Source organism: Nipponia nippon, unplaced genomic scaffold (genome assembly GCF_047370975.1).
Source record: "Nipponia nippon isolate SJK-2023a ecotype South Korea unplaced genomic scaffold, ASM4737097v1 scaffold_1, whole genome shotgun sequence".
Taxonomy (NCBI): Eukaryota; Metazoa; Chordata; class Aves; order Pelecaniformes; family Threskiornithidae; genus Nipponia; species Nipponia nippon.
The window spans coordinates 16,652,501-16,674,854 of record NW_028262290.1 but is presented as its reverse complement, the minus strand read 5'-3'; the positions used below and the strand labels follow the sequence as shown (position 1 = coordinate 16,674,854).

The window sequence follows — 22,354 nt, the reverse complement described above, 5'->3', positions numbered from 1 at the left end:
ATAGTTTCCTAAGTGGTGCTTTTTTTTTTTAAAAAAATGGAATTTCTGAAAAAAGTTTTTAAAAATACGCACTCTCAGTCACAACATAGATGTCTGATTTGGGCTCTAAGCCTAAATTGTTATGTTGCCTTGGCAAATTCTCAAAGGCTGCCTCAGTTTCTATTTCTGAAAAATAGTAACACTTTTTAGCTTCATGGGCATGTTGTAAAAATTAATTAATTAGAATCAAATCTTGGTCACCTGACTCTCCCATATGCTTCTATTAAAGACAGCAAGGAGAATATTTAACTAGTGGGTCTTAACCTAAAAGATTCTGAGCATTTTGGCACTGATCCAAGGAAACACTTAAGCATGGCTTTCCTGGACCTGGACCAGAGCATTCAACATCTTTCAGGATCAAGCCAAGTGCCAATAAGATGAAAAGCAATATAGACAGTCCATGATTATTACTTATTCCCTGCCTGATCCTGAGGGATGGTGAATCTTCCCCTCACCAAGTGACGAGTGCCATCAAGTGAGCAGCTTCCTTGTTGAGTTTTTTTTCAGAATCCTCCAGCAGGCTATAAGAACTGTAAAAAAAAGAACAAAAAAACCCACCACCCCATACCTCCAGGAAATTTACTGTCAAGAATGAAGGTGGGAAGAGAAGTGAAAGAAAACAAAAACCACAGCAAGGGGTATTTTTGATATAGATGTGATGTCTAACTTTAAGAATTTTTTTTTTTATTATTATGAACATGAGGGCTCTTGAATTTAGAGAGCTTTCATCACAACATATTGTATTCCTTTAAATGGAATTCCCAGAAAAGAAATAATTTTCCCCTTATTTTGTATCAAAATAATTAAATGCATCACTGGTGATCTCAAACACGTCTACCCACAGCATCCCAGCCTGTTTCATAATGAATCACATCTGATCCCAAAGTGACCATACTGCAAAACCCTGTTAGGAAATTAACTGCAGGCCAGTGAGTGGTACTAATCACACAACCAGACAAGACCACAGCTGCCCAGCTTAGCTGTATAACCCCTTTTTTTCTGAACAAACCAGTAAGTTCTTCCTACCGAGTGAAGCTTCTGGTAGAGGCCACACGCATTGCATACATATCCACCATTTGCATTCTTTCGCCAGAGAGAGGTCTTTGTGGTCAGGCAATTGGCACAAAAAACACCCGAGCCTCTACGTCTCTGAAATAGGGAAGAAAAAGAAAAAAAAAAAAACCACACAGAAAAAAAAACAGGTCAGAGGTGAGTCACATGAGCTGCGGAGTTAGGACAAATCAACACAGGAGTTTTGTCTCTAGACTGGCAACAATGACAGTATAAAACCACACTGCCCATAATGAGGTCAGGTTCAATTGTGCTTAATAGGCACCACTGATTTTCATTATAATTAACCCTAGAGTGATGGATGAGGTGTGTGAAACACCAAAGCCTTTTCAGAATAACAGCTTTAACTTTTTGAACTTCAGGTTTTGTGCATTTAATGATGGTTTCTAAACACCAAATTCTGAAAAACCCCTCTGGAAGCTGACAGAGAACATTCTGTAAACTTCTCCTGGTTTGTTCATTGCATATCACAACAGATATTATTTATTTTTAGTTTGCTTGATTTTAAAGTGTGATCGGTAACAAGAATTCTGAAACACTACCACTTCTATTAATTACAGTTGGCATCTGTGTCATACTAATTCCTTTAACAGAAATTATACTTCATTAATTGAATACATGATATTCAGTTCCAGTCTTTCCCACTTGCTTCTGAAATCAGTATCAGCTACCATATATTTCCCACAGCCCACTAAGAACAAGGAATAACTTCTGCCAAACAAATAAAAGTACAGTATTCTTAATAAGACTTCTTTTGAACTTCACCCGAAACCCCAGAAAACACTGTCTCATCAATGGATACATTTATTTATTTTATTTTAGTCAGGCAAAGAAAGGCACAGTACAACTTTCCTAAATGCAAATTGATTTTTAACCAGACTGAGCTGTGCATTCATCAGGTTTCATAATGACCCAGGAATATTTAAAAGTAGACACGTTTATGAGTATTGCTCATTAAATTCTTTCTACGGAGTAACGATTTCATTAAACTTCTCATTTAAACAAAAGTCAGGCTGTGTTTGTGGGCACAAATACTAATAAGCAGGAAATGGAATTCTTTTGCTGAAAAGAAAATCTGAATTTCAACTCCATTCCCTTTTTGCAAAGGAAAAAAAATCTGTAAGAAACCTTCAGCATCTAAGACAAGAATGGGTGAGTACAGGGAAAAACAGCCTGGGTGAAAACTAATTTTATTATAAATTAAAAATTACTAACACTATAAGTCAAAATTTCAGGGTTTCATAAAATTTAAGTAATTTATTTAACTTTAGTCCATACTGTAGAAGACTGGTGTTCATGCCAAAAAAATACAATGGTTATAATTGTACTCTGATACATTTCAAATGGAAAGCTTTCTGCAGACATAATTTTGGCTTCAAGACTGGAACACTTTCTTGGCATTGAAAGGGCATTTGATTCATCGGGTGTTTCACAATGTATCACTAAAAAGACCTGGTGAGCAGCCAGTTCCCTATAGGGTAATTTTTCCATCCAGATGCAAGTGCTATCAGAGGCCCTCGTCAGCTAAACTAATTATGATCTTGCATTTGCTGATGCCTGCTCACTCTAACGTTCGACATCCTCCATTAATCATCAATACAAGGAAAATGAATGAAATGTAAAGAAACGAGGGCTGGTAAGCTGCACAGCCATAAAAATCTGAAATGAGTGCAATAATTTAACAAGATTGGGGAAATGTTTTTAGTGAGCACAAAGTCAGGCTAACAATTGCCCTTTTAAACCAAGAACACAATTTCATTAGTCCAGCAGGTTGTGCTACTTTAAGTTGATACAATAAAATCGAGATTGTCGTCAAGATAATCACTCTCTCACCCCCTTACATCATCCCCTACTTTGTCTCTTAAATCAGAAGCAGTAATATACCACGTTTTTCTCAGTTTGACTTGGGGGAGAATTAAATGGTAGTTGATGTCCTTCAGCAAACATCTAACTAGTTGAGTATATGAGACACAGCTCACTGTGAAGGCATGCTCGCCTACAAGTAAATTGAAGCTCCCAGTTCTTTTTGTGGTTGCATATCCTTGCACGACTTCACCTGGCTGCTGAAATATTTTCCTTAAGAGTACAATAAAGCTTCATTAAACTAACCCTAATTTGGTCCACTTGAAGGGTAAGAAGTTTCCAAGTGGAAACGACTGTATATAGCCAGGATTCAGATACAACTGCAGAACTGTTCCTTTCCATTCCTACTTTTTGTCTGCCGGCCTATGGCTTCTTGGTGTGGTGTATTAACCAAGTGGAGTCTTAATCTGAGTCAGTCTTTCCACCCTTTCATTTCTGTTTGTGTTCCTTGAGTTTAGGAAATACCCTCTACAAAGTCATGGAAGACTTTTAAAATATAGAGAGAGCAGTCTCGTTTATACGCTGCATTTGTACACACCTGAATGGTGACATAAGGTGTAATAACACTGAAATCTTCATTGAATGCTATGGGACTAGTATATCTTTAAAACATTGATAAAAGTAACTAATTTTTTCTCTCTTTTTTAAAGAAAGATCTGATTTAAACTGGACATCAGTTGCAATGAAATAATACAATGATTACAGCTGACAACAACCTACAAAATACCTAGTAGTAGCCATATGTATCAAAAACCTATATTTGTGCTTATTTAGTACTTACAAACTATTTATCTGTTTAAAATTTCAAAGTAGTCCAGCTAAACATCCTTCCCTAAATTTAACGCGAAGTGTGTAAATTCATCTTACGTGCTGTTCTAAGCATTGCATTTTATCTTTCTTTACCTTCCCTTATTTCTGTATTATTTAAGGACCTTACAGGATAGTCAACAATGATCATTCCCCTACCTAAGTGTTCCAACATAGATTACATATACTAATGAATTAAGAATTAAACCACCTCTGGAAAAACTTACATGCTGTTACTTTGTTGAGCTTTTTGGGTATGAAACAGCTTTTTATAGTGGGGACACACAGCTTTAGAATGGATTTCCTGGGGTGAAACAGGACTGTAGCAAAATTGGACTAAATATTCTTGACTCCCAGATCCCACTAACCACAGAACAGACGTGCTTGTCAAAATACACCTGAGAAATTTTGATGATGTCTGCTAGAAAAAATGGAGGCTGTTTTTAAAAGCCTACATGCCTTTAGTCCTCTTCTCTTAAACCAATACAGTTTCTTAAAAACCAAGAAGAATAAAAGCATAGGCCTTTACTTCCCATATACCAAGTTTTATAAAAGTTACTGGACAACAGAAATTATCTAATTTTTTTTTTCTGCTAAATTTCAATTAGTGATGATAATTCTACTGTTAGTGACGATATTTCTTCTGCATGCATCTGTTTGGCCTTGCATACTCAGCGTTTGTACTAGTCAATAATAATGGCCGATATTGCTGGTTTTCCAGGTAGTCGCACAAAGGAACAGGCACTTGAGCTCCAATTCAGCAAAGTCTGCGCAACTGCTATGGCCCACAGCCTCCATAAAACCCAGCCATCTGCTCAAGTGCTCTGCTAAGCACCACCCTAGCCAGCGTTTTCAAGAAATATGTTACGGAACCTTTTGCTCTTTTTCAAATGTGAACACATACTTATCATAGTAAAATAATCTCTTAAGATCAGCCCAGAGAAGGTAAGTCAACATAACTAGTCATGGGAGGGTTTGAGCCACAGATAAAAAGGTTTCAGTCTGCGATCAATGCCACTGGCACTAACTGGAGTTATCTGTGAAAAGTTTCTATACATCCTTGGAAGAATAAGCCAAAAGCATCTAAATAACTAAAATGTGTATCTACTAAGTCAAGCTTTAATCATCTGGAGCCTTATAACCACTACATTACAATCCCAAATCCTGAAGGGGCCAGTGTCTCTATTTCCATTCCAGTTCCTAGGTCTGGGCATTTAATATCACGGTTGTCTCAAATCACATTGGGCTGAAACTTGGCGTATGTTTTTGTCAACCCAGATGTAACTTTTTTTTTCTTCTTTTCTTTTCCAGTACTGAAAACTTTATTTAAATCAGTTCAGCTGTTTATAATTGGGAGATTGGCCAAAACTGGGGGGGGTGGGGGGCAGAGGGGATTTCAAGTTTTTCAGATAACTTTCTAACAAATCTACAGTCATAGTGGCTTTGCTCTGGGGAAAAAAAGTATGCACACATTTTAGTATTTTAGTAGTAGCAAAGCAACAAGTGGATTATTATTTTTATGTAGCTAAGCTATGAAAGTTTGTAATTATTCACTGAACATGTATTGCAGATCTGTCTACTAACTGTTTTCCCTCAGTAAGAACCATGCTGAAAGCATGTAATTGCATAACAACCCTTGATATGCAGAGTATTTACTCACATTTTTTATGGTTTCATATCTTGACCGTTTCAAATTGAACAAGTCTGAAACTTGGTATACACATTGTCAAGCCCAAATGCCTCATTTTTTTTTAACTCCTTAAACAATTTTCACTAGTTACCAATATTTCATTGAAACAAGGAAATTATTAGTAGTGCTTTCTGCTAAGCAATGAAACAGCAGAGAATACCATAACAAGTAATTCACTCAGGCATCTCGACAGGATCAGGCCCTTGTTTTTCACAAAAACTACTTTAGATTTAAAGAAGATGACTCTACAGTTTATATGATTTCAAACTTTGTAGCCATGTAGAAGTGTCATCACACTACACAGCTACACAAAAAATATTTTAAAATGTACTGAACTGTCAGTTATTATTTCAATGGAACTTCATGTAGCAAAATCTATATTGTAAAAGCACCGCCAAAAACACTGCTCAGGAACGGTGGCTTTTTAGCTAGCTAGACTAAGCAACGGTGCCTGACACTCTGCTAGTGCCAAATACATCCTGTTTTCAAAATTTCTGCCAGAAGATGCTTTTAGAAACTCAAATAGCTCCACAAGCGTCAGCCAAGCATTTTTCTTACATCACCCTCTTGGTTTGGACACAACAAAACTTGTCTTTTTGCTGATTACTTTCACTTCCCCATCACAAAATGACGATACGATGAAGCCTGAGTGGATTTTTTTACCATCTCTGGCCTTCCAGAAACAGAGCATATTGTAATAGCAGCTCCAGAACATGAGGCTGGGTAACATTTATGATTTCTACGCAAGAATAAGCATATGCCTGACCTATTTCCAACAACAAAGTCGGGGACTACAACCATACAAGCCTCACTGAAAAAAAAGGCAAAATGCTGGCTCTGGATGCTCTCTGGCAACACAGGAGGTCCAAAAGGGAGGTGTCAGGAAACCTGCACGTGCTCGGATCAGTATGAGCTAGGTGACCCGCTGTGGAGAGGATCAATTGTAAGCAGCTGGCCTCATACCTGTAATCGTCGGGCTGCTACCACACGGTTCAGAAAAATAGTGTAATGCACTCACGGTGACATCTCTATATCTTGTGTTTGCATTGCTGTGAGTATTTAGGAGTTTCTTGTTTCACACCTGCTAGGTGTGAAATACCAAGGTGTTGTCCTCCTTATATGAGGAGGTATTTAGTTCTCCACGTTTGGGTGAGGCTCAGATTAATTGAAGTTTAAAGCCTGGTGAGCAAGGCAGCATCTGGATGTTGGAGTAAGCGTTACTTTCTGCTGTTTAGGATGGGAAAAAAATCTTTCAGCCCTCATTTCTTTTGGCTGCAGAGGCACTCAGACCTTTCTGAATGTGTTTAATCAAAACTGCTTTCTCTCTCAACTATGAAAACAGCCACAACTATGTCCCTGTAAAGTTTCACATTTTAAAATTTTAGTTGCTTTTGCTGTAACTATGTCTAAATTAAAAAGAAAGTAATTGGGTTTTCTTCCCTTTATAACTTGGACAGCTTTCAGGAATAGACCAGGCACAGCAAATTTTCATCCCCAAAGCAGAAGTTGTCAGAAAAAGTGAAACACATAAAGCAGAGTGTTAAAGTAGAAGTTGTTTTCAACCTTAACTATGAGTTAACAGATGCCTGTTGAAGTCAATTTAATGTGCCAAATCTAAACTCTTCATGTAAGACATTTTCAAGAACAATTATATTAAAGAGCTGTATTTGAAAGACGCTTAAGAAAGAGGTTAGGAGAGGCAAGGTAGGAAGAAAGTAAAAATGCCAAGAGGAAAGTTAAAATTACACACCTAATTCATATAAAAAGTTTAGTGGCATTTTTAATGCTCTATTGTGACAGCATCTTTTTATGATATACGCTGTATTACAAACTTTTAATGAGAGGAATCAGGGGGGTTTTAGAGAGGGGAAAAAAACCCAGATAGTAAATTAAACATTACTACTAGCGCAGCCTTTCAGAATCCTACCGCCGATCCCTTAGGGAGAGTAAATATTTTAATGTGCATGTAAACTGCAATTACTTTTTTATCAGCAGCCAAACTGCAGATGAGTAGATTTTGTCCCAGCATTTGTAGCATTTTCCTGCATTTTGTAAAGCTACCTTAGAGACAATGGTATTCACTACTCAAAAAAAAACCCACCCCAAAAAACAGGCAGCAAACTACAATCTCTCTGTGTCTTACTAAGCAAGAAGAATTTAGTAAGATATTAATTTAGGATGTCATGATTGCTACCAAAGTAAAACAATGGCTGATCAAAATAAGTGATTAAATTAAGAAAAACATAGCTATGCAAAGAAGCCACTGAATCACTTGCTGTTGGCTCTCTTCACCGCTGTCACCTCCTCACCTTTATTTCCTCCCCCAAGCTACAGCTGACCCAACCTTTGCCACCGCACAGGACGGGAACCGGCTTCAGACATCCACCTTCAGCCAGAGCCTGAGCTCCGCAGGCAGGAATTTACCATCACTTTAATCATCCGTTAAGAGCCACATGCAACTACGGGATCACATAAATAATCACAATACACTTTACAATGACTTATTAATTTTCATTCATTTGGGCATTTATCAGTGAAAATTATGTAGTTCACAATGTATCTCCTTGTTAATCCAAACAGGGACGGAAGGTAATTTCACAGTTTCCCCCTCAAGATCTGCAGTGGCACAAATATGAAACACAACTTTTTCACAGGTTAGACTTCTTTGCCACAGTTAGTGGCGGTTGATTTTTAAACACTGTGTGTTAAAAATATATGTGATCTTCTGTTGGGCCAAATACATATATGCAGACTAAATAAATACACACATACATATTTATGGTATGAGGCATTTGTAATGAACACTGAGAAATATTTTCTGGTGGAACTAACTGTTATCCTGGTTTGCAAAGAGTTAAATACCTACTTAATCATTCTACACAAAGTATTTTTTAGAAATAGAAGATTTTTTAGAAAGCAGTTTCCTTCAACCGTCTTTTACTAGATATAAAGTATTTTTAAGGTCTTATCCTTCAACTTGCACAAGCTGATCATCCTTAAATCTCTTCCAATACCTTAAACAGCAACTACCACACTACGATATGATCTCCCTTCTGGTGTATTTTGCCACTGACTACCAGCAGTACAACAGAGACCTCCACGGAGGCAACCCGAAAATTAATTTAAAAAGTTTTATTAACACCAATAGCAAAAAAAAAAAAAAAAAAAAAAAAGGCAACCTGGAAACCTGCATTTCCCGCACAATAATGATGTCATTTTGCAGCAACTGAAACCTATTCAAAAGGAATAGAAATTCCGTCTCCAATAACTCACTGAGTCAATTACACAGGAAAGTACTGTAATGGGCTGTCCCCCGTCAAACAGCTCACGTACACGACTTCCTTCTCAATTACCAACTTGTCTGCATTGCCATCTGTAAAAACGAACGCATACCTTGTGCTGCCAGTTTCTGCTCTTGCACTTCCATTAGTGGAACTGGCTGCAGCTGCTCAAGAAGAAAGCCCTGATTGTCTTTGTTTTCCCCCAATGTAGCACCATTTTTCTCCCCTCCTCCTGTACATTGACTCATGGTAACGTGTTATCTCTGCTGAGGTGTGCCCGTGAGTATTAAAACTACAATCCACCTAAATTTGTGTCTTGTTCTCTTTTCGCAGTTTATCACCTAACACAGTAAAAAGCTGCCAGCAGCATCTCTCAGCATCTTCACCAGAATTATGTTGGTAATGCAACAGATTTAATCAGTCCTTTTTAGTAACTTCTGTAAAAATAGCTAAGTCTCTGGCTAAACTTCTTCCCACTTTTCTAAATCAGCTTGACCACTCAGGCAATTTTTAAAAAGTACTTATACGAAGCAATCAAAAATAAGATTAATAAAATAAGTCCAATTTAGGAATAATACTATTCCTTACAAAAAACGGTTAGGTAGATGCATTAGTGTGCATAAGCAGGACAGAAGGAGCCTGGTTTGGGAACTGCGATCCTTGCCCCTTAATAATATAAACCTTTCTCCACTAGCACTTTGCTGAAACAGTCACACAGCAGCTCCGAAGCTGAACGGCTGCCTGAAAACTCAGCGCTCGTACACAGAGATCGCTGCTCCTTTCTGAACGCCGTGTGCTTCCAAACGAGCTCAGCTGTTGTTAGAGAACAAATCTAAGTCATTATGAGTCTCTTGCATTTTTTCAAATTAGAAACACAACATGAACAGTATAAAATGTACAAAATTAGACTCCTCTTCTTTTGATTAGTAACTGGATAAAAGCAGTACCCTCAGAACTAAGCACACTGAAAGAGACATTGAGAAAACTGGAAATGCTTCTGACTCTTTCATTTCTTGGCATAAGGCAAAAATATCCAAGCCCTGCTGTCTCAAACGGGGAATCTAAATCAATAGTTAGACTTTGCTATAAACAGACTCACTTTCTGAGATAAAGAGCCAGTTATGAAGGTGCCTAAACATGGAATTAGGTGCTTAAGTTTAGGCATCAATACCAGAGGATTTATGTTCACGAAGGCACCCCACGTACCCCTTCTTTCATGAAGTAATCTCACTCATCAAATGAACAGATAAAAATGGAGCAAAGATACATCCATATTTCCTTAAACACCCCTAACTTTGACATAGTAGAAGAACCAGAGTGCATTTGCAGATCTCAGCTAAGAGTCCATATGTAACTCTACATGTGATAGTAATTGAGGGTCCCAATCCCACAAGTGCTCTGCTGTAAGCGTGAGCACAAAGCTGCTGGAGTTCTCAGCTTCTGGCATCTGTTCCCACTTCCACAGAAATCAGATGGGCAAAATTAAGTTTTGAGGGAAAAAAAAAAATTCACAGACATTTAAAAAACATTCCCTGACCTTATTAAAGTCCACGTGATCTCTATTTATAAAGAAAATGGCTCAGAAAGCCAGCAGCTGAGAGGAGGAACTCTCATTTGTAGATTTTGGCTGAGGGCTGCCAAAATCAGCAGGGGAAAGGCTCCTCAGGGGTAAAAATTTCAAAAGCCATTAAGTGTCTTAGAAGCCTCAGTCCCACTGCCTTTTGATCACCTACATCCTCCCAAATTTGCACCCCAAATCTGAAAACTACACTGGAAGAATAATTTCTAATTCAAAGCTACAAAATGAGGATCTAAAGTTTTCATAGAAGTCCTCAGGACTCAGAGAGGAAATGTCAATTAGGTGTCTACTTCTCAGTGAAAACCAGTGAGGTAACATTTACCTGGTACTTGTACTTTAAAAAATTCCCCTTAGGACCATTAATTTTAATTAAAGAAAAAATATAATGAGAAAATGTTTCATATGGGCAGCTATAGCTTATATTCTTGTTCAGGAACTGAAGTAAGTATAATTTGAGTCTCACACAGTCCCCTTGAGAAAGCTGTTACTAGGGTGGGATCCAGAGCGGACTATGTCCACCTATTATTTTCAATACGCTTAGGACTGCAGTCTCACTGCAGATCTTGTTACATGCTGTTGCTAGAATGGCTTCCATTCAGAAAAATCAACATTTGCCAACCCATACCACACAATTACCATAGTTATTTCCTATTGTGAGCTTAGGGAGAAACTGTGGTATCCCAGACACCACGGTGTGGTAAATATTGAAAAGTAGCGGCCTTTTTATAATGGACATTTTCATCTAATCCAATCCATTCCAAACACTTCCAGATAACAAGACAATACAGCAGAGTCTGTGTCTTAAGTTGGTTGGTTCTAACATAATCATTCTGTCCTGTGATCCCACTTTCAGTAAAAATATTTGATGGCTTCCTTTTTGATAGCTTTAGGAAGTAAGAATGGACTAGACCTGTGCTCAGCCCCTACAGTCATCTAGGGAGACATCTCCTGAAAAAGAAAAGAGAAAAAAAAGAAGAAAAAAAGAAAGAAAAAAAAATACCATATTTGTACGTTTTAAAGCTAACCCATCTAAAAGTGTCAACAGCCTCCTGAGCTGCAGTAGGCAGAGCATTGCCAGCAGGTCGAGGGAGGTGATCCTTCCCTCCACTCAGCCCTGGTGAGGCCACACCTGCAGTGCTGTGTCCAGTGCTGGGCTCCCCAGTACAAGAAAAACATGGATGTACTGGAGAGAGTCCAGTGAAGGGCCACAAAGATGATTAAGGGCCTCAGGCATCTGTCATACAAGGAAAGGCTGAGAGAGCTGGGACTGTGCAGCCTGGAGAAGAGAAGGCTCAGGGGGACCTTATCAATATGTATCCGAAGGGGGGACGTAAAGAAGATGGAGCCAGGCTCTTCTCAGTGGTGCCCAGTGAAAGGACAGGAGGCAAGGGCACAAATTGAAATACAGGAATTTCCATGTGAACATAAGAGAAAAGCTTTTTTACTGTAAGGGTGGTTGAACAGAGGAACAGGTTGCCCAGAGAGGCTGTGGAGTCTCTGTCCTTGGAGATATTCAAAATCTGAAGGGACACAGCCCTGAGCACCCTGCTCTAGCTGACCTTGCTCTGAGCAATGGGATTGGACTAGATGACCTCCAGAGCTGCCTTCCAGCCTCAATGATTCTGTGAAGCTTTCTTCAGTGAGAGGCTGTCGACTGCTTGTAATGTTTTTGATTCTATTAATTTCTATTCATTTTAGCCTTAATTCCTATTCATTTGCCTTGAAAAATAAAATATTTTAAATTTCATGGCTATAAAAGTATTAATTAAAATAGACCAACATCCAGACTGAATGTTACAGATTGCAATCTCTAAAACTGTACAGCTAACTAAAAATGGAGAAACCTACTTTAAAATTCCACTGTAAATAATTTCAGAATGTTTACGAGGAACTGAGTGAAGTATCTAATGTAGAGTTTACAAAAATTATTCTCTGCTTGCTCTTTCCTATCAAGGTCCTAATGCCTACTTGTCAATGAGACTCATATAGAGTGTTGTATAGCTTTCCTTAAAAATACCATTAAGATGAGAAGGAGAAGAGAACAACTGTTCTACATTTTGGAGACATTTCTCCTTAAATAGTGTTTATGTACTGCAAGCATCCCTTCCATAAACAAACCAGGTCTTTGGAACAAGTGAACACAATCTCTGAAGAATCTTTACCAGCTTCTATTTCTGGTACATGATGCACTGAGAATTTTAGGCCAACATGGGCATATGGTCTCCTAGTTTGATAGGAAACATTTCATGGAATTCAAGACAGAGTCACAGCATAATGACTGAAGACCTTAACATCGATGATATAACACAAGGTTAGGGAAAAAAAAAAATGAAGAAAAGAAAAACAAGTGTTTCCTGATATGATATTAGAGGCAGTAGGAGCACGTAAAAGCATAAGAAAAAGGAAAGTCATGGTAAACCGGTATGCACAAAGGAATACTTTGAATCCCTTATTAATCAAGCTTAACCTCATTAACTAAATTGCCTTAACCTCTTCTTTTTTTTTTTTTTTTTTTTTTAGGAGAATCACCCAGTAGGGAAATAATTCTTTTTTAAAAAAACAAATAATAAACAATATTTATCTTAATAACATTCATGCACAATTTGTGGCTTTTCTGCCTCTGCAGCCTTAGAAACTGGTATACCCTCTGTACTTTCCATACTCATTTACATCTGCAGAGAGAATACTGTAACTGCACAGCAGTGCTTCCAGCATCCCTAGTCTAATTCTTCTCTTACGTTTAAGAAAGTGGTTCTTAAATTGCCTAAGACACCAGCTTCAAAATCTGCATTGTCAGAATCACTCCTACAGATTGCATTTCACTGAAGGAATTGTTTCTAATGCAAGTGGCTGGGTGACCTTATTGCTGGGGGCAGTCATTCTCTTAAACGGTACGAGCCTGACAAGAGCAGTATGAGAAAAACACATAACTTAACGGGGTTTTCCAACCATGAGTTCTGCACGGCGAGGAAGAAATGTACCCACCCTGTCACATACTCGGCTTTAGTTCAGAGCACTGCAAAGGATTGGAAAACAGCATTCAAGAAATCAAGCACCAGGCTGGAAGGAGATGCACAGCGAAAACCCTCCTGCAAGCCCACAGTTAACTTATTTTTCACATCCTTTGGAGGCTTCTTAAATGCAGCTGACTGCGCAGGAATGCATTGTAAAACAAGCCCTCCGCTTCCTTTCTAAAGTGGTGTCAGCAAAACGGCTCCACGGCCTCGCTCGTAGGCAGCTGTGGCTGCATCCATGTTGTAGCTGGAGAGGCAAAGGCCACTGGGTTGCCTGAAAGTGTTCACACGTTTGTGCAGACCTAAGGTGCAGGCTCAAAGAGGAACTGTTTGGTCCTGTTCTACTGATCAATACATCAGACTTTGCTATTTAGGCAAAAAATGTCAGGAAAGCATTTCCCTTTTACCTTCCACCTGCTAGTATCACAATTCATCTGATTTTGAAACAAGCCTCCAGAAGTCCTACGCACACAACTCTGAAGTAAAAAGAAACCTTTAAATTTAGACACGCTGTACAAAATCATAGCTGCTACTTGCTCACAGGCTATATTCAAAATCTTTAGGAGTAAGAAGGAAAAAGACGTACACCAGAAAGGAGCACATTTATAATGACATGCCTTTTCTCTAGGAGAAAAAAAAAAAATCTTCCATTTCATTGGCATCTTTGCCAAAAGCCCTCTTTCAGGAACTGAAAAGAGAAGGGCCTTTATTTCCTACATATATTTTATAGGAAACATTTTTTGGTTCTGTGTCATGGACTAGGATTTCACACCTTAGTGGCTAGTCGTATGGAAATGGACATGGCTGTGGAAACTTCATGGCTGTGAAACCCTGATAGTAAAATCAGCAGGAAGATGAGGAAGGTGTGGGGAACACTGAATGATTCATGCGGTAACAGCCTCTGGACCCTTTGAGGAGATTTTGGGATGGCTGCCAATGCTACCTGTCTATGACCAGCATCCTGGACCCTCTAAAGCAGGCTTTAAATCTGGGCATGATACAGAGGGAGTATTGCTCTTTTGAATAATACCCGAATATGTAAGTGGATGTGACATGTATGGATTTTTATAAGGAAAGATCTTTCCAAAATCAGGTTGCAATTACCAATGAGTTATACCTCCCAGAAATAATTCCTACAATAAAAATACCGGGCCCTGCTTCCTTTATTAATAGCAGTCTGAGTTAATGAGGGAACAACTTCCAGAAGTTCCTGTAGAGCAGTGCACAACTAAGCATCTTAGCTACGACATTCAACAAATCGGTGTTTTGCAACTAACTCTTCCTTTGCCAAATCAAAGAACAAATCCTTTCCTATTTCATACCCAGGACAACTCCACCTATTGCATAAAGCACTGTGCTGGTTTTGGCTGGGATAGAGTTAATTTTCTCTATAGTGGCTGGTACAGGGCTATGTTTTGGATTTATGCTGGAAACATTTTTGATAATACAGGGATATTTTTCTTATTGCTGAGCAGTGCTTACATAGAGTCAAGGCCTTTTCTGCTCTCACAGCACCCCACCAGCGAGCAGGCCGGGGATGCACAAGGAGTTGGGAGGGGACACAGCTGGGACAGCTGACCCCAACTGACCAAAGGGCTATTCCATACCATATGATGTCATACTCATCATGTAAAGCTGGGGGAAGAAGAAGGAAGGAGGGAACTTTCAGAGTGATGGCATTTCATCTTCCCAAGTAACCGTTACGCGTGACAGAGCCCTGCTTTCCTGGAGATGGCTGAACACCTGCCTGCCAATGGGAAGTAGTGAATGAATTCCTTGTTTTGCTTTGCTTGCATGCACGGCTTTTGCTTTACCTATTAAACTGTTTTTATCTCAACCCCCAAGTTTTTTCACTCTTACCCTTCTGATTCTCTCTCCCATCCCATAAAGGGGGAGTGAGCGAGCGGCTGTGTGGTGCTTAGTTGCTGGTGGGGGTTAAACCACGACAAGCACAAGGAGAGCAGAAGATGGTAGAAAACCTACAAAGCTAGCACTGATTTGATGCCCATCTGTTTTAGACATAGAAGAAGAAAAAATAAAGGAGATAAAAAACTGACTGCACTGAGCTTGGCTTTCGCTATGGTAAGAGTAATTCTTGGCTGATTTTATTATGGTCTTGACATCTGCCTTTGGAGCCCTGGCATATGCATGGCACAACCAGGGCAGACATGGTACACTTATCTTCAAGATGGCCTATGTAAGTTTGCCTTTCATGAACAATAGCCCTAGCACCATAGCACATATTGCATGCACAGCCAGGGCTGTGATTTCTACTACATTTCAGTGATTAATGGCCTCATAATGGAATACAAGTTTCCTACAGAATGTTGCAATCTCCATACAAATTTGGCCTTGTCTGCTATTTACTGGCAGGTTGTAGGAGCACTGAAAGATCAGCACTGCTCAAAGCACTGGGTGCAGTCCCAGGTACAGAGGCGAAGGCGCACAAAGCAGCTGGGCAGCGCTGTGTGCAACCAGGCTGGGCTGTAACAGTCAGCTACAGTCACTAGAGGGTACTGCGAGGGCACCTAAAGGGTGCTGCTCCCACAGGAGGGGGCAAAGGAAAACATTGGGAAACCCCACCATAGGCAACATCACTTGACAACTGGAATGAACTCTTTTAAAGACAGATCTGCCCGAAAAATGCCTGATGTCAGTCCTGATTTTGAAGTGTTCCTGTGGGAAGTATCTGCACACACATGCCGCCAATAAGCCAAGCAACTCACGCCTTTATGGTTCGTTTTTAAATCCAGTGCAGCCTGTGGATCATGAGTCACACAGTCCCTTCTTACGCAAAAGGCCAAACAGCTACAGAGAGAAGAGCGAGAATGAAATTCCTATGGTTTTAACAACGGTTACTCATAGAAGGCAAGATGGGGATCCCTTTGTTTATGCACAGCATCACGTAAGATTACAGGGCTATTTAAGCAGTAAGGTCGTACAAAAGAAGAGAGGAAGAATCTCAGCATCTGGCTTTGGAAGACATCACTATGTTCATTAGTGAAGCAATAGAAAAAATCAGCATTCATCTAGTGAAGGAATCTTAGCCACCACTTCTTCTGAGTTTATCCCGTATAGAGTAAATAACTGCCAGGAAATCTACTGCACATACTTCAATATTCTGGTATTTTTAAAACACACAACCCTTTTCATGCACAAATATCCCTTAATGTGTCTACTGGAGTTTCTGTGCTTTGCACGGACTAGCAAGAAGGGATGTTGGATGATGCTTGCGTTATGCTCTTAAGTTCTACCAGATTTCAGTAATAATTCTGATCAACCAGTGCATTCCAGACTTTATTGCCCATCTTTCTTTTTCCATTTCTTCCATCAACCAACAAGTTAATAAGAAAATAGGAAGAAAATGTGTGTGCAATGGATAGCACAGCATTCCAATGAGACACAGAAGCGGACAAATAATAGAATAGTTGTGAATATCAAGCAAAAATGTTAACATTAACTAGGTTTACTTTTCACTCTATTTAAATACAAAAATTTAAAGTAAGAAGTTTCTGTATTTTAGTCTCAGCCAATTTTGGGCCACACTGAATGTTAAATAAACTATTATTTAATCAAATACAGGCATATTAGTCTCACTCCTGCTGACAACTTCAATTAGAATATTTTTGCTTCATACAAAAAAAAAAAAAAAAAAGAAAAAGCTCATGATCTTTAAACTACTATGGCTTCTGCACAACATCTGGTTACAATTTTTTATATATTCAACCATCAAACTTCTATCTCCACAAAACAGTTTACTCAAGATTTGTTTTAATTATCCTGCATTGCAAGCTTCATACGGCTTTGAAAAGGGGGTGAAAGGATCGCTCACGATGCAGACAGATGCAAACTGAAAAGGACTGTACATTGAAAGATGCTTTTGAAACAATTTTGAAAAATGAAAAAATCCTTTCTGTCATTGCCAGGAAACAAGTGCTACTTTAACTGTTTCATTACACAATACCTCTTGGCTTGTTCATTAGCAATTTTAATGGGTTTTTGGTTGGATTCTAGGATTAAGGCAATCTTTATTAGCACTTTCATTGGAGCCATACAAGTCGCAAATACATATTTTCTCTTTTTCTCGCCAATGCCACAGTGGGAACACTATATTTCTAAAAGTGCTAGTTTAAAACAGAAAACAGCAAAGAAAGCATCTGAATGTGATAAAGTAGAAATAAAAATGAATTTTATAGCAGCACAGAAAAACCTTGCTCATACAAAAAAAAAATGTACTGAATTTTAAACATGGGAGAGATCTAATTTATTTTCATAAGCCTATTCACCTGTGTAAAGTTAAGCACATCTATAAGCTTTAGCAAGACTGGACCTAAGACAAAAATTAAGAAAATGCCTGAGATTCTGGTTTTATTAAATGTTAGAGCCTCAGTCAGCCAAAGGGACATAACTATATTTTTCTTAAACGAGTCTTGGGGTGCTACACCAAATCCATGAGTCAACACTACAGATAGAAACTGTTTGTCTTGACGTGGTGGAATCATTGTAAACTTTGGAGGATATGAAACTTCTTATTCATTTATTTGCATTACATATATGGATTAATGGGAAAGCATTATGGAAAGTTATTATTTATTTTATGAGGTAACTGCTTTGAAATCCAGTAAATGAAACTCCTTTTTCCTGTTTTTCAGTCAGTCAGCACCCATCATTCCAAGATAGGATATTGAAAGAAACTTCAGGGTTTTTTCTGGAGGTTTCTTCTGATGCAAAGCGTGTATTAGCTTAGACATGGAATATTATCTTTTAAGACTTTTTTTTTTCTTTAAAGGTGCTCCAAAGAAGCCAGCAGAAGACATAGCTGCAAAAACACAACTTATAACCATGGTCAATATATAAACAGTTGAGCTTCACTGACTCCAATTCCCAGACAGAAACTCTCTTGAGTTTCATACTGGAGCAATATGTGCAGCTTTTTTAAAATGTATTTTTAATGAGGAAACTTCATTTGTGTATTAAAGAGGGCCTGAAGAGATGATTTATTTTGGTTCTGTGAGATATTCTGATATTAAACCCGTGATATAGTCATGTCTCTGAATAGGTGACCACCAGCCACCAATGGGTCAACACACGCATGAGAAAAAAACACCAATACGTTTCAAGCTGTGGCCAACCATACCAAAATGAGTCTAACCCCTGGAGCCTACATAATTAGTCAGCAGGGCCTGTGAGCAGCCTGTCTCACTCAACTCTGGGCACTGCCTCCACTGGGACTGCAAGAACTGCTAAAACAGTTTCCCTCTGTTACAGTAATATTTGACACTTCGCTTGCAACCAGAAACAAGAAAATACGGAAGAATGCAAAACTCACTCTAACAACATGCAAATTGCTGATAAAAAGTCACCAGTTTTCACAAAGCCTTGGTTGGCACAGAGGATGATGATGGAGACAAAGCTTTATTTTATCTGAACCAGCCTTTCATCCTCAGGTTCCAAATCTCGCGGTTACACCAAAGACGTGACTGTTCCCCCTGGGTTACCGTTACCATCTCAGTGTATCAGCAAAAAGAACTCGCTGGGTTCATGTTGATTAAAGTGAGGAAACATGAATTGTCACTGTCCTCACTGACACAGCCTGTGAACAAAGGGCTTCAGTATTCACTGCCATCTTTTATTTCAGGTATGAAGAGCATGAACGAGACTCAGAACAAAAGGAAGCTGTCGGTGAAGGCTTCTTTGCATGCCCACCCCCTGAACACAATCCCCATTAACAATCCCAAGGTATATTTGTGGTGTGGTGGGAATTCAGACACGCGATTTTGATTAATGTTAATGCAAGTCGTGTGGCCAAATCCCTGTATGCTACTTTGAGAGTTTATTCTAAAATCGGAATATAATTAAGGTTGCAACACAAACCGAATAAGGCAAGGAAATAACACTTCATTAGTAACCTACTCATTAAGTAACCTGTTGCAACCGTGTGGTACTATAATAAAATGTTTTAAGTGTTTATATACCACCATTGTCAACTGGCTAGGAAACTACGGTAAAGACATCCAGACATACTAAAAAAAAGGTTAGCTTCTGCAACTAGATAAATTACTTCTTCAGGTTATTTAGTTGTGGTATTGGATTGGAAGATTTTGAGTCCTCTTCCCAGTGACACTTGGAGACTGGCACATTTGTTCTCTTTGTAAATTTATACTAACGAGCAGTCGTGCATAATACAGCAGGCTGTAAATAGAGGAGAAGAGGAGCTGAAGGGAGTAGGAACGCATATGAGGAGTTTCTGTTTAGTCAAGCTGATAGGTAACAGATAAATGATCTAAAGATTGTTTTCAGTTGTCCCTCTTGCACAAAGCTATATTCCAGATCTTTATAATTGTGAATACTGAATGTGAAGTCTATAGTGAGAAAGGGTATCATCACGCATGGGAAGAGGTCCTGTGTCCCTGGCACTGCTTTTGCTCATGACTGAAAGTGGCATTTCTGTGGTCCTTCCCTTATTCTATAGAAAGCTGCCAAGCCAGTTTTGGTTTTGTGTTTTTTATTATTATTATTCCTGTAGACTGTGGGCTAAGGTTTTTCATCTTCTTCTCCATCATGCAAAAACCCATGGAAAGCTATTTAAGAAGCTAATGGCCGCGGACTATAATCTGCAATAAACTACTTTTCCCATCTTCGTAGTGTAGAAAGAAGAGAGTGTTTTTGTGTGTGTACATGTGTGTGTGAAGGACGGAGGGGAAAGAGGAAGAGGGCACTGATAGCAGCAAGTCAGCTGTGCTTTACAGAACAAGGAGATCTTAGAGTAGCAAGTGGGCAATGGGTCTATCTGAGATGGAGCAACTTTCCGTATCATCACTAAAAGCAAATGAGATTAACGACACAAAATACAATTCAGTCCTTCATGTAAGATTGAGGATTATTATTGTAGACCTCAGGTATTTTGTGCTGGCATTCTGGACATGTGTAATGTTGTTGCTAGCAGTCAATTCAAGGCTCTGAACATACGTACTGCAAAACAATTTCTGAGAAAAAAACCTGGTGCTTAATGGAAAAACATCTGGACAATAAGTGTTGATCATTATTACACATCTATTCACTATACTCCTTGCCATATTTCTAGCCAGTTCAGAAGAGAGGACTGCATGCTACTAAGATAAATTCAACTTGCAGTATGTAATCTGACTTTATAAGCACATTTGGTAGGCTAATATGAAATGTACAAGTTCACTAAAATGATCTAAATTATGAAGTAGATTTTTTCTTTTAAAAAGTCATTGAGCATGTCTTATATAGATAGGTTTTTCTTTAACATTATATTCTTTTGAAAAGTGGATTAGAGGTATACTGTCTTTTGACGTACTGCAAGAAGCAGGAGTGTGCAGAGAGCTCAGAGGATGTCATTTTTTTCCTCTAACATAAAAAGATTTGTGAAGTTACTATGGCTCTTCAAAACGGCCTAGTAATTGAGCCTGGTTATGGTCTCATTAATGTGCAAGTTTCATTTGTCACCTTCTTTCTTTGTGGATTATGTGCATTGATTCATCAAGACTTGTGACACCTGGTTTTCATTTGCTCTGTTCAGTGCTTCTTTTCTAATCCGTTTGTACTGGATTGGTGTAAGAAAAAGTCTGAAAGTAAATCGCACTAGCCTCCTGAAAACAGAAATCAGAAAATTTCAGCTTTTTTGTTAATTTACAATTAAATGCCTTTTCACTCTCTTTTCATGCTCTTCGCATGCTTTTCTTTCAAGTATGTTTAATAACATGCTTGCTCCAGCTACTCATAACATAAAAGGAGCAAACAACACAATGTACACTTAACAGGGGAGATGTAGGTGTCTAGTAAGTTCATTATTACAAAAAGTAATTGATTTTAATTCATGTAAATGTGACAAGAATAACACAGACAAGGTTTTTCTTGCTCAACTACAATATCCTTGTTAAGTTGTACAGTTTAATAATGAGATGTTCTCATATGAATTTCTCTCTGCCTTCCTTCTTTACTTCACTTTTCTAAAATATGTATCACTTCAAATATTTCCATTCCACGTGTCACTGGCAAATGCCAAAAATAGAGAAAGAGAGATCTGATAAAGATAAAGCATGACAAAAGTTTCACGGATAATTGCCTTCACATATCCAGTTCAGCTCTCATCTCTCCTAATTAGCCTCATTACCATACCTTAAGACAGACCAGCAGTCACTCAAACTCCCTGTTTTTTCTGTCAAAACTATTGCTGACAGGCAAATGGACAACACATGCACTGAGTGAGTCTATTCTAGACTATTCTTTTACAAGACTAGCCTCCAGCAGAAAACACAAAACAATAGGTCTTCTATAAATGCATAATGAAAGTATACATACAGTGTGTGAATACTCAATAAATTATTGTTCTATTCATTGCTCCACCATCACTTAAAATGAGGACAATAAAAAAAAAAATAATTCTCATACACTATCATTCTCCAGAATATCAACGAGATCAAAACCAATGCAGTATTTCACTGTGACTGATACAGACTTCTAGAACAGCCTCGCCATAGTTGCTGAAAAAAAAAAATCACTTGAGTACTGTAAAGTTTGAATATGTCAGTGCAGTACTGCTTTCAGCATACCCACGCTATCTCAGGAAGCTTTTTGTTTTTACAAACCGTGTTCAAATGAAAAAGCTTCATCCCATTGCTCATATTCATTTAAAATTAGCTCGTAAAAAGTATCCACAGAATAGTTCACTGGGGCACTAGAAATATTTCAATATTAAACTCCACTGGCTATCAAAACATTAAACTGTATAATGGGAAGCCATTGAAACCCCTCACAATGTTCATTTCTTTTTCATTGTTGTTTTAGTCACACATTACATTATATATAGAGTTCAGATACATGGTACTTTGTTTTCATTTTCTCTATTTCTCTATAAATTTCGTTCTGTCTAACATCTAACAATTTGGATATGTTTTTCTATTATAACCTCTTGTTCAAAGTTACAGTTTTTTAGTGATACATCGTATTTTCATGTTCACAGTACCACCAATAAAATAAAAAT

General features: G+C 38.4%; 1 protein-coding gene across 4 annotated transcripts in view; it reads right to left on the bottom strand.

The window, feature by feature from the left end:
* TRPS1 (transcriptional repressor GATA binding 1) overlaps positions 1–22,354 on the bottom strand; it is a 216,728-nt gene that overhangs the window by 8,608 nt on the left and 185,766 nt on the right. For all 4 annotated transcript variants that reach the window (XM_087747287.1, XM_087747317.1, XM_087747306.1 and 1 more), the window contains one exon: positions 1,066–1,188. In XM_087747287.1, the coding sequence (XP_087603413.1) occupies positions 1,066–1,188 (123 nt within the window). The remainder of the gene's footprint in view (positions 1–1,065; positions 1,189–22,354) is intronic.